Source organism: Saccopteryx leptura, chromosome 7 (assembly GCF_036850995.1).
Source record: "Saccopteryx leptura isolate mSacLep1 chromosome 7, mSacLep1_pri_phased_curated, whole genome shotgun sequence".
Classification (NCBI taxonomy): Eukaryota; Metazoa; Chordata; class Mammalia; order Chiroptera; family Emballonuridae; genus Saccopteryx; species Saccopteryx leptura.
In genome coordinates, this window is record NC_089509.1 from 64,615,714 (window position 1) to 64,632,190 (window position 16,477).

The window sequence follows — 16,477 nt, forward strand, 5'->3', positions numbered from 1 at the left end:
TCAAGTCAGTAACACTTTTAATAAAAATGAGTAGAACCCATTATAACAACTGCTCTTTATTACATGGATTCGCATACACAGCAGACCAATCATGTTCCTTGACATTTAACAATCCTGTTCACAAAAAGCCTGTTAGTGCATAGCCTCACTCTTAAGGAGCTTCCTTCGAGTTCCCCTTCCAAAGCTTGCACAAGGTTAGGCACCAGTAAGAAAGACTGCTGTTAGCAGTTGTACTTCATCGTCTCCAGTCAACATGCAGTTTCTTCCCTTTATGTACATGACTTTGTCAAATGGGTGCTACACTCTGCCTATGGTACAAAGTTTATAAATACAACATACCAATACAAAGTTGAAGCCATTAAAAAGAGTTTAATAACAACTAGGAGATAATTAAATCTGGATTGCTGATGGAATCTATGAAAGAGATTTAGAAACAGCACAAAACCTCAAACATTACAGTACACGTTTTACTTGGGAAGGGGTGAAAGAGAAAGTTTTTATGTACTGCTGAAGGGTGTTCTAAGTTGCTCCAAGTTTACTTTCTTTCTGCAATTATCTTTAAATACTGCAAAGCATTGTGGGCAGCATCACTCTGGGCATTGCCACAGGAGATCCCAGAGCCGTGGCAGACTGTGATGGGACTGGTGGATAGTTCAGCAAGGCACTGATACTGTCCGTTGGCACTCAGTTCCTCTGCAATGACATATTCAAACATGATGGTTATTAAGTGTACATAAGTAGATCCTTTGTGTAAACAGTTTTTATCATTGTTTTTCTCTGGAAACACCATGGAAGACTACTCCATTTACTCATCATCTTTGTTCTTCTCATACAAATAAAAAACAAAACAAAATGGCTCAGCTCTAGAAGTTCTAAACACAGATGTACTTCATAATCATTTGAGGGAACTTTAAAGAGATGCAGGTGTCGCTCACTCCCACCTGCTCAATCATAAATGCAGGTCTGGGCGTTAAAAAGGCCAGATTCTTTCTTTTTTTAAGCTTCCAAGACAATTCTAATATGGCTACTTCAGTGGTCGGCAAACTCATTAGTGAACAGAGCCAAATATCAACAGTACAATGACTAAAATTTCTTTTTTGAGAGCCAAAGTTTTTAAATTTAAACTATATAGGTAGGCACTTTCCTTATGTACCTACCAACCGAGGTAGTGCCCGCATGTGGTATTTTGTGGAAGAGCCACACTCAAGAGGCCAAAGAGCCACATGTGGCTCATGAGCTGCGGTTTGCCACCCACTGGGCTAGTTGAACCATAGCAATTTTTTTTTTTTTTTCATTTTTCTGAAGCTGGAAACGGGGGAGAGACAGTCAGACAGACTCCCGCATGCGCCCGACCGGGATCCACCCAGCACGCCCACCATGGGGCGACGCTCTGCCCACCAGGGGGCGATGCTCTGCCCATCCTGGGCGTCGCCATATTACGACCAGAGCCACTCTAGCGCCTGGGGCAGAGGCCACAGAGCCATCCCCAGCGCCCGGGCCATCTTTGCTCCAATGGAGCCTTGGCTGCGGGAGGGGAAGAGAGAGACAGAGAGGAAAGTGCGGCGGAGGGGTGGAGAAGCAAATGGGCGCTTCTCCTGTGTGCTCTGGCCGGGAATCGAACCCGGGTCCTCCGCACGCATAGCAATTTTTTAAAAGAGAAAAAACCACTGGGTAGAGAATGGGGAGATTGTATTTTTCATTATGAAGTCTAGGGTTATTTTCTGTAGACATCTGAACTAGGAAATAAATGGTTCAGGGCAAGATCTCCCTGTGCTGTCAGGTTCTTTGGTTATAAACTGTGCGAACAGTCCAGTTTCATCTTGTATATAGCTCAGAATGTTTTAAAAACAATACCTATACTCAGCAAACATGTTCATCTCATCAACTGATGAATCACTCTTATGGAAGATAAGTAAGACAAAGGAAAGAAGTAGAAACACATGAGTTATGATATGTTAAAAGGGTCATGATTAAATGTTATTTCGGTTAGTCAATAGAGCAGAAAATATCCAGATACAATGGGATTATCTAATGCCTTGAAGAGGCTCTAGTTCTAGCATCTAGGGTCTTTTATTTTTGAAGTGAACTATTCAGTGGCACTTAGTATATACATTCACAATGTTGTGTAACCACCACCTCTATCTAGTTATAAAACATTCTCATCATCATTTTATCATCACATGAGGAAACACCATACCCATTAAACAGCTGTCCCCAACTTGCTTGCCCCCTCCGCCACCCTTTCTGGCCCCTCTGTCTGTACTATGGTATATTCCCACATTTGGCCTTATTCTCAGTATATTAAGACACTGCACTTGACCCCATCATCATTCGATCCTAAAAGAGCAGAGAAAGTCGTAAGTTCTTTCAATCTCTAAACACCCTACTTTCCCAGTGCTAGTAGCTCTGACAGGCTAGGTCCCCACAGCTCACTGAGGTTGCCACAGAGGACATCGAATTCTTCACATATTATATCAATTGATATAATATTCACATATTATATCAATCAAGACAATAAATGCCATGTGCTCACACATATGCACAATTAGCAAGATTTATAAATAGGACTAAAAGAAAATCCACCTGACTTGCTTTCTAGTCTTTCAGCATTTGTCTACCTAAATGATTAAGGGCAGAGAAAACAGAGATGATGAGTGGAGTGAGATAAAGCTATGAATTGACCTGCCCCATGTATCTCCCAGAATTGGCATACAGAGAGGTCTGCGACAAGCTCCTCAACCTTTCTGTGCCCATATATAGAACCTACTTCATAGGGTCGGTTTGTTGTAATGTCCTTAGAACAGTGCTTGCCACACAGTAAAAACTATAAATCTGAGCTATGATTGTTTTTCTTTATTATATGCGGCTTAAATGTCTGTTTGTCGCCAATAGCTTATTGGTTGCTTGCATAACTGTACTAGCCAATGGGGTGAAGTTGCCACGGCTGAACGCAAATTGAGCGGGTCAGGGGGAAGGTGAACATTTGTTTGCATTGGCAATCATCTGTTTTACATAAAAACTACATCTTAACGTAATTTCTTTAGAGGTTCTCCAATTGAAAAATAATGTCATAATAGCTAAGTCTTTGACTGGCTCCTCTAAAGGTGAAATACATGTCATTCCAAGAATTGATTTGGCTCCATCTCAAACAGGGTTGCCATTTCAATTGAGACGTAGACAATTTCCTGTAAAACTTGCCTTTGCTATGACCATCAATAAGTCTCAGGGCCAAACGCTTAAGCGTGTTGGCATTTTTTTTACCTGAGCCTGCATTTGGACACGGCCAACTTTATGTTGCCTGTTCAAGAGTTCGTGAAAGAACGGACGTAAAATTAAAAATAATTGATGGTCCTCTGCAAGGCGAGCTTAAAAATGATGGAAAGATCTACACAAGAAATGTTGTGTATAAAGAGATCTTTGACCTGTGAATTAACATTTTATTATTTAAATCACCTTTATTTATTGAGCTAGCGGTGGCTCTTAAGAAATGTACCACCAGTGGTTTCCTTCATTGCACTCTACTTTAAACAATTAAGCAAGTAGAAGGGGGAAACCCTGTGGGGCAGTAAGCAAAGGGGCGTCCTCGCTGCCTGCCCTGGGTAATTCAGTTTGAATTAGCAGACACCTTTGTACAAATCATTTTAATTACAATTTATAATATTTAGAACAGTGGTCATTTCGTATGACCACCGGGTTTTCTAGTATTATTATAACTGTAGAGATGTTAGCTATTGTTAACACTATTTGTAAGAATGGAACATATCAATTATAAACATTACTGCTGTGGTAATTATATATAGAGTTCCTAATCAATGAAATCAATTATAATAAAAGTTTTTGTTTCTCAAACATAGTCTTAAAAGAAACATGTTTTGGGATAAGCCAGAAAAAACCTCATACCTATATCCAAATACGTTATATTAAAACCTTGTTCCTTGGCGATTTCACTAAGCAGTTGGATATAATCTGTATTTGGAATACTAAGAAGGGTTCTTTTCAGGAAGTTGATCTTTTCACCAGGAGAATTCCTCAAGGAATGCCAGGTACATCCTAACGAATGTCCTACTACATTTGTCTGAAAAGCAGAAATGAAGATTGAGACTCTTAATTGGGACTGGATTCCAAACTGTAATTAGAAGTACTTAGAAGGTACTCACATTTAATACTTTATAAAGCATGTTTAAATAGATGTCATTTGGTTAACTTTCTAATTTAAACTAGACAACGCTTAACAAGCACACACATTTAACAAATACCATGATGTTAAGAAAAAAGAAGCATGTGCAATAATATACTGGAAGTATTTTAAAATACTTTTGTATAGTACAAATGTCTCTCAGTCAAATTTTCTGATATTCGCATCAGGACAAAAGATATTTAAGAGTACTATAACAAATTTGCAAATAATTGCATCTGACTAGCATAGCAATCTACAAATTAAAATATAAAGCAATTTTCATAACTTTATGATTTTTTTATATTAAATACCAGTTACTGTAACCAAAAGCTGTAAAACAGAAAACATGCACACTGTAGGAAATGTGAAAAGTACATGTTGGGTTTGAGAAGAACAAATTGTTCAAATGAATGGCTGAATATTAAAAAGTTCTCAGACTTATATCCCAGAACCCAACTGCGCTTATGTTTTTGTTTTCTTTCTTTTTCTTTTTTCTTTATTCTCCCATATTTTTCCCCTTTCACCTGTACTTAGTGTTTTACATTTTCATGTTAGTTTTTTGGTTCTCAACTTGTTTTCCTATATTATGCCATTTAAAAAACCAAAAACAATTACTCTGAAGTTAAGTAGGGCAACCTGTCCTTAGTCTTATTTATTAATGAACCCAGACAGAGGTCAAGAAATTTTCAAAAGATCATAGAGAGGGCCATGATATAGAACTGAGTAATTTGTAAAATTTACTAAATAGAATTTTACATTCTTTGATTGAAACTTTAAACAAAATTGTTTTTAAATCATACTTCATTCATATGGTTAAAAAAAACTTTCAATAAGAACAAACAGCTAATGAATAATAGTCTCTTTTCTTACCATCCTTTCCCCAAAGATTTATTCAAGTACATGTATGTGTGTGTGTGTGTGTATACACATAATCTTTTTAAACAAAAATGATAGCTTACTCTCTATATCTTCTTCATTCTTCTTATTCATTCATCTTCTCAGTGCATATACATGCACTATATTTCTTATCACCCTCCAACTAAGGGTTTTAGGCTGTTTCTGGTTTCTTGCTTTTAACAATGTTACAATAAACTCTCTGTAGATTAATTTTTAGAAGAATTGCTGAATCAAAGAACATGCATGATTTTAATTCTAATAAGTATTTCCAAACTGATTTTTGAACCACTTTGTACTCCCATCAAATGTCTTGGAGGGTGCTTATCTTCTCATACCCTCACACCAACACCAGGTATTATCAACCTCTGTACAGTTTGTCAATCTAAAACGTGAAATTAATATATTGTTTAACTTGCATGAATGAAGCTGAACATTTTTTAAAATAACCATTTGTATTTCTTTTACTTGGTTGTCTTTCAAATGCACTATATGCTATATTTAGCTCATTATCTGTTCTTCCTCAAATCTTACTCATTTCCTGTATTCCCTAAGTGAATGAATGGTACTACTATCTACTCAGTTGCCAAGCTAAAAATGTTTATTTCCTCCTTTTTCCTTACTCCCCACATCCAATCAATTACCATGCCCACTTCACTTTAGTATTCTAAATAATTTTAAGTCTACCATTTGTATTGCCACTCTCTTAATCTAGGCCACCATTATATCTCATCACTTTTTATAACAGCATTCCTACAGGTCTAATAGTCACTAATGCTTCATAACACAGCCAACTTTGATTTCTCTTCTAATGTACAGTGGTATCTTGAGATACGAGTTTAATTCGTTCTGTAACCGAGCTTGTAAGTCAGTCAACTCGTATATCAAATTTCTCTCATTTAAAAGAAAATAGATTTAATCCATTCCAGCCCTGTGAAACATCCCCAAACCATCCTAAATTATGAAAAAAGACGTTTTTAATTAAGAAACACACATGTATACTTTACCAATGCATAACAAAATATATAAAAGAAGTGTTATTTAGTACTGTATTCTTACCTTGGAGACAGACGAGTGTGGCTAACGGAGGTGAATGGTGGAGGAGGAGGAAGGAGGAAGAGATGGAGGCACTGTAGACATGTAAACTAAAGCTGCACTTTCTTAACACTAAATGTAAACTAAAACTGCATTTTCTTTACTTTAAACAAAACTAAAACTGCACTTTCTTACTTAAAATGAAAACACAAAAACTTAATTGTAAAAAAAATGCACTTTCTTAACTTTAAACCTAACTTAAGCTTAACATTACATATTTTTCATTTAATCATCACCTGTTTTTGCCTTTTTGGCTGTACTTTCGGCACTTTCACTTGCAGGACTTTTGAATAAAAATCTATCCAAAGAGGTTTGCTTTTGCCTGCCTTTTAAAATGTTATGGAAATGTGACAAACAGGTGTCATTAAAAAGTGCTGAAGCACAACCAATTGAAACTTTGTCTGGGTGTTTCTTTTCAATGAAACTTGAAAGCTTCTCCCACATTGCCAGCATATCTTTAATTTCACTTGTAGAAATCACTTCCTGGCCCTGGCCGGTTGGCTCAGTGGTAGAGCGTTGGCCTGGCGTGCAGGGGTCCCGGGTTCGATTCCTGGCCAGGGCACACAGGGGAAGCGCCCATCTGCTTCTCCACCCCTCCCCCTCTCCTTCCTCTCTGTCTCTCTCTTCCCCTCCTGCAGCGAGGCTCCATTGGAGCAAAGATGGCCAGGGCGCTAGGGATGGCTTCTTGGCCTCTGCCCCAGGCGCTGGAGTGGCTCTGGTCGCAGCAGAGCGACACCCCGGAGGGGCAGAGCATCGCCCTCTGGTGGGCAGAGCGTCGCCCCCTGGTGGGCGTGCCGGGTGGATCCTGGTCGGGCGCATGCGGGAGTCTGTCTGACTGTCTCTCCCCATTTCCAGCTTCAGAAAAATACAAAAAAAAAAAAAAAGAAAAGAAATCGCTTCCTCCAACTCTACCTCCACCTCACTAATAATCTCTTGCAGAAACTCCGTATGTTGCATCATCTGTAGCTCCTTCAACTCCTCAGTTGAGAGTTCCTCCTCATGTTCCTCGACAAGCTTGTTTATGTCACCCTCATCTACCTCCAGACCCGACTTTCCGAGGGACACAATCTCCTCCAATGCTTCCACCTCGGTCTCAGTCTCTGGTTTGAATCCTTCGAAGTCCCTGTCTGCAACAACATCAGGCCATAACTTTTTCCATGCCGAGTTCAAGGGTCTTCTTGTAACCTCTTGCCATGCCAAGTCAATAATGCGTAAACATATCACAACGTTGTAGTGATCTTCTAAAACTCTCGAAGGGTTAGAATTGTATTCTCAGTCACCTCAAAGCAGTGATGGAACAAGTGTTTGTGTAAAGCTTTTTAAAGTTGGAAATGACCTGCTGATCCATAGGTTGCAAAATTGAAGTCGTGTTGGGTGGGAGGTAGAGAACTTTCATGAATTTGAACTCATTGAAAATGTCATCTTCAAGACCAGGTAGGTGGGCTGGAAGCATTATCAAGGATTACTTTTATTGGGAATTTATTTTCTTTTTTTTTCCTTTTTTTTTTTTTTTTTTTTACAGGGACAGAGAGAGTCAGAAAGAGGGATAGACAGACAGGAACGGAGAGAGACGAGAAGCATCAATCATCAGTTTTTCACTGCAACACCTTAGTTGTTCACTGACTGCCCTCTCACATGTGCCTTGACCGTGGGCCTTCAGCAGACCGACTAACCCCTTGCTTGAGCCAGTGACCTTGGGTCCAAGCTGGTGAGCTTTTTTTCTTTTTTTTTGCTCAAGCCAGATGAGCCTGTGCTCAAGATGGCGACCTCGGGGTCTCGAACCTGGGTCTTTCCACATCCCAGTCTGACGCTCTATCCACTGCGCCACCGCCTGGTCAGGCAGTTTATTTTCTTGAAGATATTTCTTCACTCCAGGACTAAAGACAAGATTTACCCATTCGATAAAAAACTGTTGCGTAACCCATGCCCTAGCGTTGGAGCGCCACAAAACCTGCAGTTTTTAAGAATCTTGTGAGTCTTAAAGGCTCAAGGATATTCGGAATGATACACTAGCAGTGGCTTTACTTTACAGTCACCGCTAGCATTTGCACACAATGCAAGGGTCAGGCGATCTTTCATGGGTTTATGGCCTGGCAGCTTCTTCTCCTCTGTGGTGATGAAAGTCCTCTGGGGCATTTTTTCCCAAAACAATCCTGTTTCTTCACAGTTGAACACTTGTTGGGGGATGTAGCGTTCCTTTGCAATAAGTGCAGCAAAATGTGTGATGTACTCCTCAGCTGCCTTAACGTCAGCACTCGCAGCTTCACCATGCCTCACCACCGAGTGGATGCCAGATCTCTTCTTGAAATTTTCAAACCAGCTGTGACTTGCCTTAAACGTATCTTCTGCTGCCCCTTTTTTTTTTGTATTTTTTTTTCTGAAGTTGGAAACAGGGAGGCAGTCAAACTCCTGCATGCGCCCGACCGAGATCCACCCGGCATGCCCACCAGGGGGCGATGCTCTGCCCATCTGGAGCGTCGCTCTGTTGCAACCAGAGCCATTCTAGCACCTGAGGCAGAGGCCACAGAGCCATCCTCAGTGCCCGGGCTAACTTTGCTCCAATGGAGCCTTGGCTGCAGGAGGGGAAGAGAGAGACAGAGAGGAAGGAGAGGGGGAGGGGTGGAGAAGCAGATGAGCACCTCTCCTGTGTGCCCTGGCCTGGAATCGAACTGGGACTCCTATACGCCAGGCCGATGCTCTACCACTGAGCCAACCGGCCAAGGCCTTCTTCTGCTGCCTCTTTTGAGGTTGATGGTTCTTTCTTCTTCAAGTAGCCGTAAATAATACCTGCCTTTTTGCATATTACAGTCTCCGTCACTGTATCTCCTACCAGCTCTTTCTTTTCACCCACACCAGCAGAAGCTTCTCCATTTCTTCAGGATATTTGTCCTTAATTGGGACAAAATTGTAGTTCCTTTTGCTGGATTTATGCTTTTGATGGCATCCTTTTGTTTAAGGATGGTACAAATTGTAGCTGTATTGCAGTCGTACAGCCTTGCCAGTTCAATCACTTGTACACCACGCTAATGTTTTTCTATTATTTCTTGCTTTACTTCTATCGACATCATTCTCTTCTTCTTCTCACCACTGTCCTTTACACTCACTTTCTTCGGCCCCATGATAGCACACAAAAAAAGTTAGTAAAAAATGCAAAAATGATGCAAGAACGAGTACAGTGCATGAGATTCAACTTGATTCTGCAGGTAACACGTGAGAAAGAACCAGATGCTGGTGTTGTGCTGCCAATACTGGACCCGTGTGCCAACGTGCCAATGAGCAGCAGCTTCCCGAATCATGACTCGTATCTCGGAAATTTGCTTGGAATTCGAACAAAAATACAACTGAGTTGCAGCTTGTATCTTAAAAAAATTTGTATGTTGGTCTGCTCCTATCTCAGGGTACCACTGTACAAATTAGATCCTGTCCTTCCAGATTAAAATTCTTTAATGGCTTTGGACTATCCTCAGGATAAAGTTTAATCTCCTTAATACAGCAGTTCCTGCAAGATTTAATCCCTTTTTACCTTTTTGGCCTAACAGTTTGAGACTCCCGTCAACTCTATGCTCTAGCCATACCCAATTACTTAGGGTTCCTAGACTGCATATGACATTTCACTCCTGCTCTTTCTTCTTTCTGGAATTTTTTCTCCCTAGTCTCATCCTACAGGTCTCAACTAAGATATTACTTCCTCCAAGAAGCCTTCTCCAAACCCTGTCTTAGTTGGATGCCTTCTCCTCTGTTCCCACAGCAGCCTCTGTAAGGACCAGTCTGCAGATTTCTTTTCTCTTTTTCAGTAGGCTGTGAACTCCTTAGGAGCAGGGACTATCTTATTAACTGGATGCCAGAACCCACCACAAAGCTTAGTGCAGAGTACGAGCCCACTAAATGTTTACTGAGTGGATAAATGAATGAATAAATAAAGGGATGGGAACACACTATTAATTTGAAGGCAAAAATAGCACTATGGTCCTATCATCTTTAGATCCCATAGTATTCTCAATTTCATTGTGCTTCCTAAGCCCTCTAACCTGGTCACCCCTGTGACCCTGGCTCACATATAGCAAGCAGATTAAATTCAGGTAGTGTGTATAACTAAACAATGAAAAGATTTAAAAAGCTGCAACTCTGAAGTATCTGTACAACATGAAATCTAGGAAAGTTTCCTACAGCAAGAAATGCTTAATATCACATTAACATCATAGCTATATGATTACTCACTAAAGAAATGTGGTTCTCTGGAGAAATATTACTGAATTTGGCAAGAAATTTCTCAGCAGCATTTCTCTTGGCTTGTTTTTTTGATGCCCCCTTTCCTAAATAGAGAAAAAGAAATTGTAGGTTTAGAAAAGAAATGTGCCCTGGCCGGATAGCTCAGTGGGTTAGAGTACTGTCCCAAAGTGAAGAGATTGCTGGTTTGATACTGGCCGGGACACATACAGGAACAGATGTTACTGTCTCTCCTGTTCTCTCCCTTCCTCTCTTTAAAATCAATAAAATAAACATTTAAATAAAAGAAAAGAAATGTATCCACAGAGAATGATCAAATGTATATTGTATTTAATGAGAACACAATCTCCTGGTTGCTGACCTGACATTTTGGTTGTTGTGATTCATACAGCTATTAATTCTTACATTTTCAAAGGCATTCCTTTCAACAATTTATCTTTAACAGTTACACTTTCTGTTTTTCTTTAACAGTTATATTTCTCTATGTTTAGTTTTAAAGAATTCTATTTGGTTTAATTCTGACCAAATATTCAAATTTATCAAGGCATATTTGAATTACAACTTCTTTCTCTCAATGTTTATTTTCTATTTACAATTTCCTATAAACTGACAATTATGTGAAATTTCTCTAACATGAATAAGAAAGGAGATACTGAAGTTGAAAGACACCATATATTTTATTTCCTTCCATGCTTTTGTTAGATTTAAAAACTGAGCCTCAGAGAGACTAAGTAACTTGCCTAACTTGCAAACCAAGGACTGCAGCAAGAACAGAAGCCGAGGCTCCTGCTTCTGGCCCAGAGCTTTCTGTACTGGCCCACACAGCTTACTAGTTGAAAGTAACACATAGCCAAGGTAAAATTCCCTTTTAAGCCACTTTAAAAATGATGCAACCATGTTAGAGAAGTTAAAATAGGAATCCTTTATTAAGTGACTTTTTTCTCTCTCTCTCATAGTTTATGGCCTTTATAACATAGAAGTTATTTAATTTAACAGAACAATTTCTACTTTATTTTTATCTCACTGCAGGGTTATGTCATCTAGCCTCTTATTCATCTTGTTTTCAAAAGTAAACAAGATGTTTTCTAGGCCATAAGAATAGCTTCTGAAACATCAAATGAAATTTTTAAAGTCACTAATACATCGATGAGAACTGTTTAAAGTGTCAATTAGTTATGTCTTTCTGTTAACAACTTATAATTTTTAGAAACATCAAATTAAGAAGTCTAAGCATTCTTTTTTTTTTTTTTTTTTTTTTTTTTTTTCATTTTTCTGAAGCTGGAAACAGGGAGAGACAGTCAGACAGACTCCCGCATGCGCCCGACCGGGATCCACCCGGCACGCCCACCAGGGGCGACGCTCTGCCCACCAGGGGGCGATGCTCTGCCCATCCTGGGCGTCGCCATGTTGCGACCAGAGCCACTCTAGCGCCTGGGGCAGAGGCCACAGAGCCATCCCCAGCGCCCGGGCCATCTTTGCTCCAATGGAGCCTTGGCTGCGGGAGGGGACGAGAGAGACAGAGAGGAAAGCGCGGCGGAGGGGTGGAGAAGCAAATGGGCGCTTCTCCTGTGTGCCCTGGCCGGGAATCGAACCCGGGTCCTCCGCACGCTAGGCCGACGCTCTACCGCTGAGCCAACCGGCCAGGGCCAGCATTCTTTTTTTTAAAAAAAAGTGCAGGGAAGGGAGATAGAAAGACTCCTGCATGTGCCCCGACTGGGATCCATCTGGCAACCCCTGCCTGGGGCTGATGCTGGAACCAACTAAGCTATCCTCAGTGCCTGAGGCCAGTGCTTGGACCAACAGAGCCACTGGCTGCAGGAGAGGAAGAGGAAGAAAAAGGGGAGAAGTACGGAAAGAGAAGCAGATGGTTACTTCTCCTGTGTGCCCTGATGGGGGTGGAACCCAGGATGTCCACATGCTGGGCAATGCTCTATCCATTGAGCAAACCGGCCAGGGCCATATTCGTAAGCCATATATTTATACTTTAATTTATCTGCACAAAGTTAGAGATAGTAGATTAGGATTGTTATCAAATTTTTCTCAACAAAAAATTTTGAAAAATTATCACAACAGAAATTTCTATGGCCATTCAGCATCTGGAAACACTTCAAACGCCTTCAATTATATGAGGGTAAAAAGAAGTAAGTACCAGTTTCCATAAATGACTCTAGCTTGCAAATTGTGGTATATTCTCTCTTATGAGCAGGTCCTCCCTCCTGGGAAAGGGTGTATTCAGGAAGTCTCCAGCCATGATGAATAGCTAATTCCTAGAAAATTGAGATGAGGCTTTAGTAGTAATTTTTACTATGCAATGACATAAATGATACTCTTTCATAATTTTGATCCCATTTCTATTTCTATGTTTAAAGAAATAATGACATTCTACAATGGAAAAATTAGGGAAGACCCTGTATTTCCCACAGATATTCCTGCATTTCATACCTTATAAGTCTAACAATATCCAAATTGTTTCCTGCTATGAACGGTGTTCTTTCATTAAGCCACACTGAGCTGATATCAAAGAGTTCAAAAAGGAAGACAAACTATTATCGCTCTTTTTGGAAACATCCAAGAGGATATCTATAGGTCTCACTGCCAACAGTTCCTAAAGCCTCTCCTCTCCTACATACAGACTTCTATACCATGGCAGGCTCACTACTGTACTTAATCAAGAGCAAAAGAGGAGCAGAGACAGCAAACGAACCTGAATGAGGTTGAGAAAAAAGGAAGAACACTACAGAATGACTCATAAAGCAGGAAAGAGATCAAAAGACTGGCTGGATAATGAGGAGGAGAGTTGTCCAACAGAGCACATGAATAATACTGTCAGGCAAGAAGGATGACCTGCGTGCAGAAGTTCAAAACTGAATATATACGTGTGTGTGTGTTTGTGTATATATATGTGTATATGTGTGTGTGTGTGTGTGTGTGTGTGTGTGTATATCTACATAATGGTAGAACTTACCTACATAAATGGTAGAATAAAGGAATAAACTAGACTACTTCCCTATTCTTGAATTAGGTACCCAATTTGGTTTTTTTAAAGTCTTCTGTCTCAACAGAAGTAGAAAAAGGTTTGTCACAAGAGTGGCAAGAAATATTCTTAAAGTATAAAACACTCTCCATGTGTACTGATGTCTTGTTGATCTTAAATGAGAATTCCACAAACCAAAAGCAGATACTATGTATGAAAGAAAATCCAAAAAATAAATAAATAGAAAAATAACTTTAAGTTAGTATTGTACTAATGATCATAACTTAGAAAACAAAACATTGCGACATCTTATTTTTAAAATATTAATTCCTTCTCTTAGCTCTTGATCTGATCAATCTACAACATCTTTTTTCAGTAGACAAAATGTTAAGTTTGGAAAACTGCAACTTACCTGTAATGAACCAATAGGATTAAGCTGGTTCTTTGGTTGCTTGGAAGGGTCAGGCATTAAGGGGTCAGGAACTGCAAAGCTAAACATTTTTTAAAAGAGTTATAACACCAAATAATTTCCCCCAAATTATTAAACACATGACAAGCATTTTCTATTTAACCCTCTATGCCTCCTTTGCTCTTGCTGTTTCTTCTACCTGAACACCCTTCTCTCCCACCTCTTTCACGAGTCTCTGATCTATCCATCTTCCAAGGCATATTTCGAATGCCACTTCCTCTAAAAAGCCTACTGTTTTACCCCAGTGGAACATAATCTCTCCCTCCTTTGCACCATTATAACATTTGGTATGACACTTTCTTAAGTAAACTATTTTATCATAGTAACACACTCTTACAAATACATTTAATTGTCTATCCCTCAGGACACCTCTCCCCTGTTCAGACTTAAGTTTGGAAAACTGCAACTTAATGTTACTTAATTAAGTAATATGGAATACATATTACTTACTTTCAAAGTGCTTGTAGTACTTTGTATATAATTAGTGCTTGATAAAACGTATTTAAACAAATATAACTGTTGTTACAACTACACAAAAAGGGAAGACTAATAATTCGTCAGGAGATTTAGCCTGTGAATAATACAAATCATAAATGAACCTTTTTCATTCAGATAATTAAGGAAGAAAAATTTGTTTGATATATCATCTGCTCTATGCTAGGATAATCCTAAGATTTATGTGCATCCTACATAAAATAGATGGCCTGCACGAATCTGGTTTTAGCATGTGAAGATTGTGATAAGTAAAAAAGAGAACAACCTCTAGTAAGTAGTTTGAAATACTAGTTACTTAGATGTTGGGTGCCTGACACAGAATAAATTATATTCCAAGGTTATTACCACCTAGGCAAATAAAGAGTCGTTTCTTTCATAACAAGTGAGATTTAGTTACTGTTACTTCCTCAAGTTTCTTTTCTATCAGAATTTCAAGCTTTACACGGGCTAATGAGATATAAATATTTACTTACAAGGCTGCATGCCTAAGCTACCCCAAAAATTGTGATAAAGAAATAAGAAAGTTTCTGTATTAAATCAGGCCACTTTAGGCTTCACAATAGCTTAGTAATTCCCATCTTATCTGTTAAGAAGCACAAATATCGTATAGTAAAGTGAGTTAGCCTTATTTGCAGACAAAATGAAGCGGTCATGTGCTGGAAGGACATTACATACAATCATTGCTACAATACTTTGGGTTGATCTTTGGGCTGCACAGAAATAGCATGTCCGTCACTAGTTAGGGAAAGATCTAAAATCTGCCATTCCATTTGGCATTGTCGAAAAAGCCAGCATAAAGCAATTATAACGTATGGCACTATACAATCAAGCATCATTTTACGAAATCCAAGGCTTACACTGGTTAGTGCTAAACTATTCCAATTTTTGGCATAACTTAGAAAAAAGGAGCAGCACTGCATGTGAGCCTAAATAAATGCCTGAGTCAAAAGTTTTGCTGTTGCTGGAAAGCAAAAACCCATCCTAAAATCCCATGGGCCTCTGCTGTCAGCTGTAAACAGATACACCAAGTTGTATTCTAAATATATTTGAGCGCATGTAGAGAGAAGCAATTGAAGGCATACCATCCTCCAGGGTGTGCCCATTAGAAACCAAAGGATACCACTGTATGATACATGAGATGCTCCAGGACCAACACTCTTTTCAAAATACCTAAAGTGATAACAAATTTATCTTGGAATGATATGACAAGAATTAACGTCCCATTTAATAACCTCTGTATTTGGCACACATTCTATAATAAAAGGAAATCTTTTTGTTTCCTTCCAAATCGGAATTCTTAAAAGTGCTCTTAGCTGATCTTTTTGCATTTCACACCTTGTTTTCCTCAATGTAGAAATAATTAGTCTTACTATAGTAAGACATTTGCCAGAAAAACTCTGGCTTTCTACTGTTGCACACCATCTGAAAAAAAAAAATCTAGTTCAAGACAGCCTTCATTTAATCATTAACTGCTGGATTTAATTTCTTAAGGATAAAATTGTCTTTAATAGATGGTAGGTTTTCATAAAGAAGATTTTAGAGCTAGATACTAAAAACTATTCACTCTGTGGCTTTTGTGAGCATTGTGTTCAAACTTTTAATCTTACCTCAGCCATGATATTTTTGAGCTGCAGAATACAAAGAAATTTAGCTCACCAAATACTTGCACTGGCTTTCAAAATGTTTATGGCGGCCTCTGCAGCTCTGTGCTTCGCCAGCTTCTTACTGGTACCTTCACCTGAAGCAAGGTGAACAACAAAAGTATACACTGTGAAAATGTGAGGCTTGCATGGATGTTTCCACAGCACAAAACAAAGTCATTACAGGTTTTACATATACACACTAAGTAATAAAAACATACACTACAAATATACTATAATAAAATATTCACCATGTAAAATACATGAAAAAACCCATGATTTTAAAAGTTCTATGTATTTAATTCTATGCATACCTATATAAAAAATCCATATTATGTCGCCTGACCTGTGGTGGCATAGTGGATAAAGCGTAGACCTGGAAATGCTGAGGTCGCCGGTTCAAAACTCTGGGCTTGCCTGGTCAAGGCACATATGGAGTTGATGCTTCCTGCTCCTCCCTCCCTTCTCTCTCTGTCTCTCTCCTCTCTCTCTTTCCCTCTCTCTCC

General features: G+C 39.2%; 1 protein-coding gene across 2 annotated transcripts in view; it reads right to left on the reverse strand.

Moving 5' to 3' along the window:
• Positions 1-16,477, reverse strand: part of PRKRA (protein activator of interferon induced protein kinase EIF2AK2) — a 20,811-nt gene continuing 4,334 nt past the window's right edge. Inside the window, exons 3-8 of one of the 2 annotated variants that reach the window (XM_066346262.1) lie at positions 15,988-16,069; positions 13,780-13,858; positions 12,543-12,660; positions 10,385-10,479; positions 3,901-4,075; positions 1-693 (exon numbers count right to left, since the gene is read on the reverse strand). In XM_066346262.1, the coding sequence (XP_066202359.1) occupies positions 536-693; positions 3,901-4,075; positions 10,385-10,479; positions 12,543-12,660; positions 13,780-13,858; positions 15,988-16,069 (707 nt within the window). In that variant the 3' untranslated portion in view covers positions 1-535. Of the gene's footprint in view, positions 694-3,900; positions 4,076-10,384; positions 10,480-12,542; positions 12,661-13,779; positions 13,859-15,938; positions 16,070-16,477 lie in introns of those variants that run through there. The other variant, XM_066346263.1, reaches the window with a different exon arrangement.